Raw genomic sequence first — 13315 nt, forward strand, 5'->3', positions numbered from 1 at the left:
TGGGGGGCTAAAAATTTGTCTCAATTTCACACCATTATTCTTTTTATTTGTGAACTGTTCAGGAAGCGGAACACAGAGCACCGGCGTGTCTTGCCATTGGCCAAAAGCTAAAGCTGCGTGGGTCCTTTTCCGGCCGGTCCCTCGCTGCCGCCGGACGGAGGCGACGTCACGAGGCTCCTCAAGTACACTCGTGGTTTCCTGTGCCTGCCTGGTGCCAGGGCGGCGGGCAAAGGCGATGGCACGGGCGGCCTGCGGGACGGCACCAGCGGCACAGTCTCGTCTTCTTCCTCCTCCTCCTCTTGGTTTTTTTCTAGCAGTGGCGCGGGTGCGATAGGTGCGGCCCCCGCGTAAGAGGCGGGGCGGGTCGAAGCCCCGGCGCGAGAGCCAGTGGCTTCGGACACGCTCTCCAGGGACGAGATGCTTTGGTTCCATGCCTGTCGGAGGTCCACCGGGATCACCTTGGTGGCCTCCAGCGACAGGCAGGGCGGCGGCCACGGCGCGCCGCCGCCTTTCCATGGGAGATGAGCGTCCGCTGCGGGGGGCGCCCCCGTCACTGCCGCACGCATATCCCGTCGGTCAAACATCGACGAAGGAAGGCGCGTGTGTGCTCATGTTACTGTGTGCGAGCCTACTCGAGTGTGGACGTTTTTGGGGAGCTTCGGCTTTGAGGGCAACGAAGGTGATTCCCACGTCGTCGTCCGTCTCCGGTTCCTTACGCCGGCATTGGAACTCATCGTCCTCGTCCGAGACTACAGGAATCACTACGGGATCTAATGTGCACAAGCAGAAAACGAGTTCCGCAATGTCAAAAAGGTTGTTGTGAGCGTTTCTGAATCACTTCGGGCCACCCCTTACCTTTGTCCTGCCGGTCGATGCCTCTTCTGGGCTTGTCTCCGCCGTCGTCCCTGGCGTCAGAAGCTCGGCGCTGCCGGACGACGGGGTTTGGGGTGTTGATCTTTGGAGGCGAGAAATAGACTGACCTTCTTCAGGCCGCGCTCCTTTTTGTGGCGCTTGTGTCGTCCCGACTTGAAAGTCTCCATGCGGCTCTTCATGTTCCTCTGGAAAACCTCTCGATCCTGCCGTTCTTTCTCACCCGCCGGCATGAAATGGCGACTGTAGTGGGACTGGTACTGCGGCAGCACGACGTTAGAAGCGTGCGCAGAGACGCGGGCGGGTGCGAACACCTTACTCGTCTCCTGGGCTTGTAGAGATTTTCCGCCAGGACATGATGAGTCTCCGTTTCCTCTTCCACTTTTGCACCGGGAACCTTGTCCACGACCTGGAGGTCCAAACAAACCCCGCTGCCGTTTTCACGTCTGTAAAAAAACAAAAAAATATAACACAGACAATGCTGGCAAAAATGGGAGTGGCGGGCCACGCCTGCCGGGTGGACCGACAGGTAACTGGTGACGTTGGAGGCATCCGGGAAAGAAGCCCCGCTGGTCACGGAGGGAAGCGAGAGTCTAGCGGCGTTCACCACATTTCCACCCTGCGCACACGCCGAGATGAAAGCCCGTTGATATCACTTGGAAAAAGATGCAGTGGCATGGACAATTCTTTTTCTTGAGTTTACTCATAATATTTTCTACTACTTGACCAAAATACGGCAGAACCCGCATTAAATGTCATGTCAATACTCTACTTTAATCTATGACTTCCAACAAAAAAAGGTTGAATATAAAATAAGCACTTGATGATGGAAAGGGGTTAGAGTTTCATTGTTAGCTGTTTAAATTGCATTTCTTAATAATCACCCTTATTGGTAAGTCCTCCGTCAATAAATGATGTAGATGTGTTTATCATAATAAGAAATGAGGATTGTATAACATGATCATTGAAAAAAAACTGTCATTTTCTATCAATGTGAATTGGGCCCTCTCAGCCCAAATGGGTTGGACGTGGAGCAGCATCGATGGCAACGGCCAATAACAAGCAATGTATGGAGTTCATTTGACATTGATGACAAACATTAAAAGGTGTCGAAAAGGGAGCATTTGCCAGCTGAAATGCAAAGCAGAGGCCGACGGCTTGCCCGCCACGGCCGACGTGACGTTGACCGAATGACACCGGCTCCCAATGGCCGTCAAGTGCCTAATATGAAATAATCTGTGCGTCGGCGTCGAGGGACGACCTAAGTAATCCGTCCCACGGCGCCGATGAGACTGGCCCGGCGAGCAACTCACTTGTCCCGCCAGTGGTGGTAGCTCTGAAGACCGGCGATGTCCTCCACTGCCGTTAGGATGTGATCGAAGGCCTTTCAAGAAGAGAGCGTCCTTTTTGGTAAGGTGGAAAAACGTCTCGGCCAACTAATATGTCGATGACTTTTGGATGGATTTCAAAGTTTCTGGATGATCTTTTTTCAGGAGCAATACAATACACCCCGGAGCACATCGGTGTGTCCCGGATCATTTGGATGAATTTTGATGAGGATGATGACGATGCCGTGAAAAGCGTGGAAAAGATGACGAGGCCTCACCCTCTCGTGAATCTCCTCGTTGATGGTCGGTTTCCTGCTGGTGGAGCGAGGAACTTTCAGCCACTTGACCAGGGGCTTGATGGTCAAACCCTAAGGGATGGGTCGGGGAAGTTCTGTCTGGCTGCAGTGACCCATAAAATGGTGGCATACCATTGGTTTGGCGCGGTCTCACACCTGGAACATGACGGTGAAGAAGACCACCACAATGGTGGTGGCCACAAAGTAGTCTTTGGCCTTGACGCGTTGACCGTCAAGGAGGACCACCAGAGCGAAGGCCACCGCCCCCCGTAGCTCGCCATACGAAATCACCACCTGGTCGATCTTGTCCAGCGGGACCAGGCGGAAACGGTTGAGCACCCAGGTTTGACCCATCACTCCTGGACAAAGGGAAGTGGTGTTCTTTCCGAAGGAAGTGGCAATCTCTCCGCGCACATTCACGTTCTTTCTACGGAATGTCCTATCTCGGCCACTGGAAGTCACATTTTCTTTGAGCATCAAGTCGCAATTTGGGCTCAGGGAGTCACAAGTCCAACAGAGGGAGTTACATTCTCTAAATAGAGAATCCAATCGCCTCCAGAAAAAGTCAGACCCTTAAGAAGGGAAGTCCCAAGAAAAATCTTTCCACTCCTGACCTACTTACTGACCTAGGGCTCGGAAGATGAAGATGAAGATGAGGGTGCACGCCACCAGGCCCGTGTCCCAGGCCCATTTGGACTTGTCCACGGCGGAGATGCCGAGGAAGATGAAGATGAGGGTTTCGGCGATGCTGGCCAGGGTCTTCATTGTGTACTTGACCGCCGTCCGAGATTTCTGCGAGATGTTGGCCTCCACGTAATTGTTGGCACCGATGCCGCAAAAGGTCATCCTGGACGGACGAACGGACCTCCCGGCGCGTCAGGACAGAGGCGAGTCCAACAACTTGGGTGGCCGGGCCAACTCACGACAAGATGGATGACAGGGAGAACAGCTCGGCGGTGAGGTACGCCACGTAGACCAGCAGCAGGACGAAGAGCGGCTCGATGATCCGGACCTTCTTGGTGAAGCGCGTCAGCAAGCTCAGGATGACGGCGAAGACCAGGCCCACCGAGGTGCCGCCCGCGCTCACCACCAGGAAGGACGCTAGGAGCCAAAAAAAGAAACACACACACACGTAAGGTCTCGGAACGCCGGAGCGCACTCGGGCGGAATGTGGCAGTCCGGCGGACCCAAGGGGGGGCCCACCCGGGGGGGCCCACCCCGGGGGGGGCCAACCCCCTATTTGAGAACCACTGACCTACGGGAGAGTTAAGCCACCTTAAGCATCACACAATTGTTGGAGAAATGGCATAAATGAGATTGATCGGGAAGTTTTTTTGAACCAGTAACAATGGAAGCGCCTTGGAGACAGACGCCCACTCACCCATTCCTTTAAAGTAATCCGCCATCTGCACATTTTCTGTCCCGACTTCCACAAAGGAGATGTAAACCTTGTACAACACCTGGAAGACAACCCAAAATGGCTCATTGCAAAAAAGGCCGCCCAAGGGGGCATGGCAGCGCAGCGGCCTGGCTCGCGTGTCGGCCGTCCGTCGCGTGTCGGGTCATCTCGCTTCGCTAGTTGCCGGGATTAGCTCATATTCCGAGTTCTGATGAGGATTAGCGGGGCTAGCTAATCTGTTCAAAAGTCTAATCGTTAAATGCTCCACCGCCGCTGCCGACCAAGGGGGTTCCGGTCCATCCTAAATGGTTGTGGATTTATCGGAACGGCGATGAGTACAACCCCAAATACCTCCACTGTGCGCCGGGCCGTTTCCCAGGTTTAAGTGACGGATGGTCGGCGACGGGGGACGGAGAAGGAATAAGTAACGAGCGGCGCGCATTCCCGCGCCTCTTCCCGGCAACCGAGACGGACGGACGGAAAGGTCACGGTCGTTCGCGACGGAACGCTCGCCGCCCCGCAGCGGGGAAAAAAAAATACATCTTAGACGGAAGGAAGCGCATCATCACCACAGTGACGGCGTCGTTGAGCAGCGACTCTCCGAAGACAATGATGAAGAGCGTGTCGTTGACGTGAACCTCCTCAAAGACTGCCAGCACCGCCACGGGGTCCACCGCCGAGATCAGGGCGCCGAAGAGCAAAAAGTCCAGCAGCCCCGCCTCCACGCGCTCGTCTGCTCCGTCGTGTGGGAACAAAGAAGAAACAAGGTCAAGCATAAATGGCCAAAAACACAGGCTCGCGTTCAAAACAAAAAGGCGGCTACCGTCATTTCGACCAAAGGACCTCGGTCTCACCCTACTGCCGTCAACGGCGCCGAAAGCTGTAGTCTAGGGAAGCCTGAATGGCTGTGGTCCTGGAGGGCCCCTATCCAGTCTGTATTCCATGTCTCCCTCCACCAACATACCCCAATCAATAATCAGGATGGTGATTGAGCACCGGGACATCTCGCTGAAGAGTTGATCCCTTGATTCGGGTGTGGTGGAGGAGAGGGATATGGGAAAACAGACTGGAGTGTGGAAGGGAACCGGAGTACCCGTAGGAAAACCACACACACGCCCAGGGGAAAATGTAAACTCCACACAGGTGGACGTGACCTGGATTTGAACCCATCACCCTGGAGCTGTGAGCCCGAGGCGCTAACCACAATCCAAAAACATTAGTATCAAAATGGTGATTAAAGCCAAAGAGGAAAAAAAAAAATGGTTACAAAGAGAACTAGTAGTTACCATTTGCGGAGAAATTGTATACCCCTGGTTGATCAGTCAACTCGGGTCACGTGCTGTATATTTTTGGCTATTCATTTGTCAAATCTATAGCAAAGTAACCTTTGAACATTGGAACGGTTTCGTACGAATGCAAATGAAAGAGCGCCAATCTCGATCGACGCCACAGCTCGCTAAAAAGAGGCACGGTCACTGATTGGAATTCTCCTTCCAAATACTCCAGGCCTTTCAGCTGCTCGCCATCACGACACGGAAAGGGACTGACCGATGACTCCCAGGCGGTGGGCGGCGGTCAGCGCCAAGCCGGTGCCGAAGGCGTTCCACAGCGTGCCGGCCACGGCGTAGGTGAGGATGGCGCCCAGGTTGTCGAAGAAGAGGCGCGCCGGCATGAAGTAGCCGGCGTCGCCCACGATGGTGGGCAGCAGAAAGAGGAAGAAGAGGGCGGGCTCCAGCTGGTACGGCTGCTTGTCGTCGGCCAGCAGCGCCAGGCCGCCCAGCGCCAATCCCAGCAGGATCAGAAGCACGCTCTCGGGGACCACCCGCGTCAAACGCCGTGAAAGCTGGAACACTGAAAGGAGGAAACGCCATTGGCACGGTGCAAATGTCCACAAATGAAACCTGCTTCCTAAACATATCCCATGAGGCATGACGTCAGGAGGGACCCACAGATTTTGGCCACGCTGGCCACCAGTAGCCACACGGCGATGACGTAAGGCGTCTGCACGTAGCTCCACTCCCATTGCACCACCCGGTATCCCCCGCCGCCGTGGCCGTGCCCCGCTCGCTCTTCCTCTGCCTCTGCCGGGTCCGAGCTCGCCCTCGCCCTGGGCGCGAGGAAAAGCAGTGGCGGCAGCAGCAGCGCAGCGGACGCACGAGCGAGCATGGCGGCCACTTGATGCGTCTGGGAGTCCGCGGGAGGCGGGAAGGCTTTTAAATCCCAGGAGGTAGGCTTAGGGGCGGGACCTCAGAACCCCCATTTGGACCTCTGCGGACTACTGTGATTACTGCCTAAAAGTAGCCTTAAGGTGTGTTTTCCAAGTATCTTTCCTAGAACTGAAAAGACATCAATTACTTGCACAGCCAAAATACTCTCGAAAAAGGTCAAACAGCCCTCAAAGTCATCTAAACCAGGGATGTCAAACTTGTTCCTCATCGCGGGCCACATAAGACGCCTGGGTAGACTTTGCGGGCCGGACCATTAAAATTATAGCACACTTGGCTATGCATAACCCAAATATCACGTCTTTCCTTTGTTTTGGTGTAAAGAAGCACAGGAACACATTGACATTTGAAATTTAACGCATTTTCTCGTAAATAAGCCTGCCCCCGTGTATGAGCTGCACCCTTAAAATTGCCTGAAAATGGTTGACGTTTGCAATTTCTGGCGTACGAGACGCCCCTGATTCACAATTTTCACCTCCATATTCATGGTTTCCTGTTTTCTTCACTTTCAATCACCCTGAGAGCCTGACAGAACCTCCCTGGGGACCGGTTTCGGTCCACAGGCCATGCATTTGACACCACTGGTTTAAACACTCCCAAATGGACAATACACCCTTGAAGTCATGCGAGGAGAACAAAGCAGCCTCAATACTCCCTACTCAACTACGTACAATACTTCCACAAAAGCATCAAGGCAAAACTGCAATGTACTGTAGACAAAATAGCTCCAAACGCACACAATTGTACATGTATTTAAAAAAATCATTTTTATTCGAGTAGTACTTTTCCCAATAAACAAACAGTTAAAAACAAGACCAAGCGAAGAGAGAATTTTAAAAATGCAGAAAAACCCAAGATTAGTGGAAGAGGGGCGAAAAATACTGCAAAAAAGGTGCACAGTAGCCCTCCCTCGACAGCACCCAAAAATAGTCGCATTTCTTCATTTGTGCTCTGTATTTGCCATTTTCCGTCAGCCCATGGTCATATGTCCTCTGCGCTTTTTTGGAGCCCCAGGGCCCGCAACGTCTCGGCGCTCACTCCGCTTTTCAGCGTCCTCCTCACTGCACAGAAACCCATGTCAAAAACACTTTGTCGTCATTTAGCGTTAAAAGAAAGGGGAACATATCTTCTAAAGACTTGCTATGGCTACAGGAAGGGGTTAAGCTCATTCCAAGCGGGTGGACGAACGGACGGCTATGTGGAAGCAAAAACTGGCACGGGCGCCGCTTCTTTCCGGCCGGATTGTTGCAAAAGCAAACATCGGGCAGAAGAGAAGCCACGGCGAGACGCGGACGCCGACCAAAGTACCGTCCGTACCTGTGGCTTTTTTTTTTCGCCAAAGGTCGGGGTCAGTCGGACTGGGGCCCACGTAAATCGCTTGTCGTCAAACGGACGGAAGCGGAGATGGCCGCCGCGATGTCGGCGAGGGCGGACGGCCGCCGCCGCCAGCAGAGAAGAAGGGAGGGAGACATTCGGCCGGATTAGTGTGTTTTGACCAAAACAATGCACGTGGTGGCGGGTCCAAAAGTACAGTGCGTCCCAAACTGGGCTCCATCCTGTCCCTCGGGGAATAGATGCTTTTAAAAAAAAAAATAGAAATATTTTATTTTATTTTTCTAGGGAGTGGGACTGGAGAATTTGCAATACTTTGAAGTTGTGTGGTTATCCGTCACCGAAAATTTCAGGAGACGTGAAATGATTTCAAGGAGTGGTACTCATTCTTAAAATACTTTGTGAATCTACTTGGAAAAAGTCATCTACATCAGTGGTCCCCAACCACCGGTCCGCGGGCCGCCTAGTGCCGGTTCGTCGGAGTAAGAAATATTAACCTTTTCAATCTCGTTCTCCTACTTGAAATGATGAAAGTTGTTATAATAACAAATACTTGCTACTATGCTTGGGAAATGTTTTTTTTGTCGTCTTGGGTGTCGTTTGTGCACCGACCCCACACAATTTTGACTCAAGTGATAACCCTCCCCATTCACCGGTCCGCATGAAAATAGAAAGAGCTTTACCGGTCCATGGTGGGGAAAAAGGTTGGGGACCGCTGATCTCCATTCTCCCTGACGTACTGCATTAGTCCTTAGAGTGGCCTGAATATTTCCAAATTTAATCCTTAGAAGATCTCATAAAATCAACTTTTAAAAGATAATGTTATCGCTAGCCGGCACTTAGCGAACAGCGATGGACGAAAGGTATGCGTGGGCGCTCCCACTTTAAGCCAATTGGATGTCATTGGAGGTGAATGGCAGGCAACAGTTTACGCCTTAGGAAAACGCCAGGAAAGGTATGGGCCAAAACCCAGCCGCAAGACGGAGAGCGCGTCCGAAGCCGGCGGCACGTGGCTTACTGGACTTCCTGTTGATCCGGGAGCGCTTCCGGGTTTTGGGGGCGGACGCCCTGGCCTCTGGGTCGCGGGTCACCAACTCCACCAGACGCTCCATAATGTCGTCCGACCGGTCTCGGTGGTCCCGAGGCGACGGAGACTGGCCGCGGGACGCTGTGGCGCGGGCGACCCTGGATTAGAGTGCTCCTTTGAAAGGCCATCAGACGGCTCCTTACCGCCGACGGCGTGAGAGCGTCTCCGGTTGCCGTCATCTTGGGTCAGCATCCGGGTCATGGACCGGGTCATGGTCCGGTGCTTGGCCTCCGGCGAGACGGGGGCCGAGCCCTCGGGGCGTGGCAGCGCTCCAGAGAACTTCTCCGTCTGAAACCAGGCCAAAGAGTATGTACGGGTTAACCGTCAATCTCGCAGTGCAAACGGACGGGATGCACACTAGCGGCAAAGTCGTTTTGGGACGCCCAGTTGGGGCAGAGTCGTTTTGGGGCGCCCAGTTGGAGCAGAGTCGTTTTGGGACGCCCAGTTGGGGCAGAGTCGTTTCAATGGAGAGCAAAAGATGAGTCTAGCAGAAAGAATGCAGAAGAAAATGCTTTGAAAAAGAGTTTGACCTCGGTGATCAGCTTCCACCGCGTTTTGGTCCTCTCCCTGTGTTTGTCACGCTTGCGTTTGAGGGTGAGCGCCTCTCTGGCGGTGCGGTACTCCAGCGCAAACTCGCTGATGATCCGGCAGAAGCCCGTCACTTTGGTGTCCCGGGCCGATGCCGCCGGCTGACCCAGGAACAGAAGGAACGAGTGGAACCTGCGAGCAACGCCACGAGCCTTAGTAAAGTTGTGGATGGCATGAACACTACACGACTTGTGGAGGGAGGGCAGGGCGCCTTTAGTGATTGCCTTCCCCACCTAGAAACGCACGTGCGTAAAGCGGTTGAATCAAGAATATTTGTTGATAAGCAAAAGCGTAAGTAAATGATGACATTATCGCCCGCATCCATGGGCGCATTTACGAAAAATGAAACTTTGAAATCATTTCTTTACTGTCGTCTGAGCTGCGGCAGGCACTTTTTGCATTGAAATAATCTCAAGGCGAAACTTGCTGAAAGTCTTCCGACTTCAAACTGTTGCCTATATTCTCATTAGAAACTCATTATCATTAAAGTTTGATCAAGGGGAAGTAAATCACCCCAACCCCCAATATTCACAAATCCATTTTTTCCCAGTTGGATCTAACGTCATCAACGTTGATGTCCAGAGAACTCGAACAGCTTTCAGTTCGACTGATGTTTAACTAATGAATGGGACGTTTTTAAACCTCGTTTTAATGTTGGACTTTTCCTCCAGATATTATGCAAAATGCCACGCGCCCATGGAGATGCCCCCGAACCCAAAACAACTTCCGGTTCAGTTAGCGTCAAAAGGGGAACAGACTTAAATCTCGTAATGTTACCACTTCTTCTTCCCCGTACTACTTCAGGCAGCTAAATTCATGAGAATTCCTCCCACCCGGCCTGGACGTCTCCCGTGGACGCAACACCTCGCGATTGTTGGATTTGAATTCTCCGGCAACGGGACTGACAAACGCCGCCGGCGAGCACGGCGGCATAGGGGACGGGAGGACGGACGGGAGGACGGACGGGAGGACGGACGGGAGGACGGACGGGAGGACGGACCTGTTGATGACTCTCCTGTGGACCACCTTGAGAATGAGAATCCTTTGAGTGCAGTCCTTCAGGAAGTCGGCCATCTTGTTCTTCAGGGCGCTTTTGGTCTCGTGCTTGGAAACCACCTGAAGGTTTTCCCAGGATGCCTTGCAGCGTCTTTCCAGCTGGAGCAGATTGTCCGCCAGTAGCTCAAAGTCCACCTAAAGAGAGCGGAGGGAGAGAGAACTAGAAGTAGACCCCGACTCGTTCTCGGCCCAAAATTGCACTCCATTCTCGGTGGTTTGATCTTCTTTCTTTCATCCATTTATAAAATAAAAAGGTGGCTTTCACCACCGCCAGAAAAGTGGTCCACGAGTCCGGCGGCGGGCTCTTTTAAACTCCGGCCTAAGCTAACCCCGTGTCCGGGACGCACCTTGGCGGAACGCGTGACGGCGGGGATCTCGGAGTAGACGTCGGACGAGCGCGGCTCGCTTTCCGTGACCAAGGCGCAGACGTGATGGAGCAGAGTTTGGCGGTGGACCGTGTCCTTCACCTCTGCCACCTTCTCCAAGTAAGCCAGCTCGAAGCCGCCGGCCTGAAGGAGGGATGGGTGGAGGGCTTACAAGGGATTAAGGCGTGCCGCACTGCCGCAGGCCCGCCCGCCCGCACTCACCTCGGAGCCGTTGAGGAAGTTCCCCACGGCCAGCAGCGTGGCCAGGATCTTCTTGAAGGTCCGGTTGCCGGCCAGCTGCTCCATGCCCAACTTCAGGTCAAACAGGGGCTCGGCGATCTCCTGAAACATCAATGGGACTTTCTTTGCCCGCTCCGCCGAGGTCCTGCGGCCGTTCTTGTGGCCCTTTGCGTTGTGGCCGCTTTGGACACCCCTTCCTATCCCTGTGCTATTGGCTATCTGATCATTTTAACAAAAGCGGATGGCTCAAAAAGAAAACATGGGAAAGTTGCCCTTCCAAGGCCATCTTTTTTTGGCCGTGACGATATACGTCACTTTGCAGTCGTACAATGATCGATGAACAAAAATGGTCATCTTCTAATAGATGTATTTTTTTTTTTAGTCGACGGAGCGTTGTCTTGTTTGAATTTGTAAAAAAAATAAATAAAATAGTTCCATGTATTTGAAAATACCACACGGGTCAAGGATCCACGGTGCAGTCGCCACAGACTCGGGTTAACCCCCCCGCCCAGTCCGCGGCTGATTTTCACCTGCTCGAGTGCCTCATTCCAGGCTTAGAAAGTTTGTTTTCCCCCCTCGGTGTATGGTTGACCCTAACCCAGGAAACAAAATCTTGATAAAGAATGGAAACGTGCAAAAAGTTTGATGTCCCAATGAACTCATTGGCGGTCCTCGATGGCCGTAGTTGTCCGATCCTTTTGATGTGGGAGGGTAGGGTGGTGAAGGGGCGTATTTGTTGTTGTTGTTTTTAAATCCTAATAACCTCAGCATGCCTTTTGTCTCCAGGCATACCCGAGCTCCCCGCCGTTCGCCGCCAGATCAGCACGCTGTCCGACGACAGGAAGTTCCTTCTGGACATGCTCTTCTCCAAAGCGTCCGCCGCCGGCCGTGACGACGGCCAACTCGGGGCAGGGGTCCCGGCGAGATTCTCCGTCTCGACGGAGGAGGCGGGCGCCCCCGACGAGGACGTGGCCGCCCCCGACAAGGACGTGACCTCCTCGCGCGGCACGGAGCCGGAAGCGTCCGAGCAGATGGACCGAGAAGAGCAGGTCAAGACCCCTGGCGCGGCACAGCTGGCACACTTTGGGGCGATTCTGGGTCAATTGTGTCATTTTGAGCTCCCTTTCTGTGCATTATGAATCACCCGCTATGGATTTTGCTCTTCACGGAACTTGACGAGATGTTTTTTTTTTTTTCTTCTGCCGTCTCCAAAAGCCTCAGACGCGTCAGCCGAACAGAGTGGACGCCGAGAGTCCCCGTCAGCGCCTGGAGACCGCCTCGCTGGGACCCGGGGACGCGTGGGACCATTTCCAGTTGTGCGGCGCCAGCCTTCGGATTAAAGACTTGGACTTCTCAGACCTCCTGGAGGAGGAGGACCTGGACGTTCTGGACACCACAGACTTTTCCTGCCTTTCAGCACCCCTGGAGCGGTTACCTCCTCCTCCTCCGCACCTTCCAGGCAGTCTGGCTCCTCCTCCTCCTCCACCACCGCTACCCGGCGCTCCAGCTCCTCCTCCTCCCCCGCCGTCGGGGACAAAGAAGAAGAAGACGGTCAAGTTATTCTGGCGCGAACTGAAGCAGACGGAGACGCCGGCCGGCCAAGTGCCGCTTCGGACGGGGCACCCTGTGGACGTCACTGGACAAGGTCCAAGTGGACATGGGGAAGCTGGAGCACCTCTTTGAGTCCAGGGCCAAAGAGACGCCATGGGCCAAGGTAAGCCGGGACGACCGTCGCCGACGTTTGGTGGGGGGGCCCCTTTGACCGCGGGGGTGGCATGCGCACAGAAAGCGCCAGAGAGCAAAAAGTCCGAGATCCTGGTTCTGGACTCCAAGCGGAGCACCGCCATCAACATCGGGATGACGGTCCTGCCCGCCGTTCACGTCATCAAGAGCGCCATCCTCAACTTTGACGACTTTGCCATCAGCAAGGAGGGTGTGGAGGTATGAAAGCATCTCAACCCCCCCCAAATGCTCCCCCACCCTAGATCAGCCGGCCCAATTGGCTTTTGTCCTCTCGGGAGCAGAAGATCCTGATGGCAGGAAGAGACCATATTAATGGGAAATACTTTTTAAATCAAAGAGTATGGGAGGCATTTTGGGTTTAAAGACCAATTGCGGGTTATGTCATCAATCACGCCTACGAATAAACTAGTTTCAGGGTTATGGTTATAGTCAATTAAAAGTGCCAGAATACACTAAACAGAAAAACATTAATCAATTAGAAGAAACTTACACGAGACGACATCTTGAGATGACTTGCGTTGATGTCCAAATGTGGCATTAAGGGTCTGCAGAAGTGGATGTGGCATTTATTAAGGGTCTGCAGAAGAAACTGTAAAGTAGTATAGGGTAAGAACGTGTTATCCCAAACTAGGCGCTCACCTTCTTGCGCTACTGGATGTTATTGACGTTGTTCGAGATGCTGGCGGAAGCCGATCTGATCCCTCCGGCCGTGGCGATGAGCGATGCCCCAAAGGTGAAGGGTGCCAGGGCCAGGCCGGCGATGGCCGTCACGCCGGCTACTTTGGC

The 13315-nt window shown here is 53.6% G+C and overlaps 2 protein-coding genes across 2 annotated transcripts; one reads left to right on the forward strand and one right to left on the reverse strand.

Moving 5' to 3' along the window:
- Positions 1-14: 14 nt before the first annotated feature.
- Positions 15-13076, reverse strand: LOC144197723 (sodium/hydrogen exchanger 5-like). The gene is made up of 16 exons (XM_077718284.1): positions 13020-13076; positions 5843-6223; positions 5442-5744; positions 4463-4626; positions 3876-3954; positions 3418-3595; positions 3121-3341; positions 2651-2853; positions 2477-2566; positions 2184-2254; positions 1398-1523; positions 1190-1316; positions 981-1130; positions 856-925; positions 633-770; positions 15-553 (listed from the first exon to the last, which is right to left on the reverse strand). The coding sequence occupies exons 2-16, from the start codon at positions 6057-6059 to the stop codon at positions 108-110; spliced, it is 2583 nt and encodes an 860-aa protein (XP_077574410.1). The 5' UTR covers positions 6060-6223; positions 13020-13076; the 3' UTR covers positions 15-107.
- LOC144197725 (FH1/FH2 domain-containing protein 3-like) lies at positions 11440-12744 on the forward strand. The gene is made up of 4 exons (XM_077718285.1): positions 11440-11497; positions 11573-11835; positions 12002-12500; positions 12572-12744. The coding sequence occupies exons 1-3, from the start codon at positions 11440-11442 to the stop codon at positions 12467-12469; spliced, it is 789 nt and encodes a 262-aa protein (XP_077574411.1). The 3' UTR covers positions 12470-12500; positions 12572-12744.
- Positions 13077-13315: the final 239 nt, after the last annotated feature.

The sequence above is a fragment of the Stigmatopora nigra genome, chromosome 6 (assembly GCF_051989575.1).
Source record: "Stigmatopora nigra isolate UIUO_SnigA chromosome 6, RoL_Snig_1.1, whole genome shotgun sequence".
In the NCBI taxonomy this organism is placed as follows: domain Eukaryota; kingdom Metazoa; phylum Chordata; class Actinopteri; order Syngnathiformes; family Syngnathidae; genus Stigmatopora; species Stigmatopora nigra.

Excerpts from the sequence above, each read along its gene's own strand:
- LOC144197723 (XM_077718284.1), bottom strand. The coding sequence starts at position 6,059 with ATGCTCGCTCGTGCGTCCGCTGCGCTGCTGCTGCCGCCACTGCTTTTC. Across the intron at positions 3,596-3,875 it reads GGATTACTTTAAAGGAATGG|CGTCCTTCCTGGTGGTGAGC; the intron begins GTGAGTGGGCGT and ends TTTGGCTCCTAG. Across the intron at positions 1,317-1,397 it reads TCCAACGTCACCAGTTACCT|ACGTGAAAACGGCAGCGGGG; the intron begins GTCGGTCCACCC and ends GTTTTTTTACAG.
- LOC144197725 (XM_077718285.1), top strand. The coding sequence starts at position 11,440 with ATGAACTCATTGGCGGTCCTCGATGGCCGTAGTTGTCCGATCCTTTTG. Across the intron at positions 11,498-11,572 it reads GATCCTTTTGATGTGGGAGG|GCATACCCGAGCTCCCCGCC; the intron begins GTAGGGTGGTGA and ends TTTTGTCTCCAG. Across the intron at positions 11,836-12,001 it reads AGATGGACCGAGAAGAGCAG|CCTCAGACGCGTCAGCCGAA; the intron begins GTCAAGACCCCT and ends CGTCTCCAAAAG.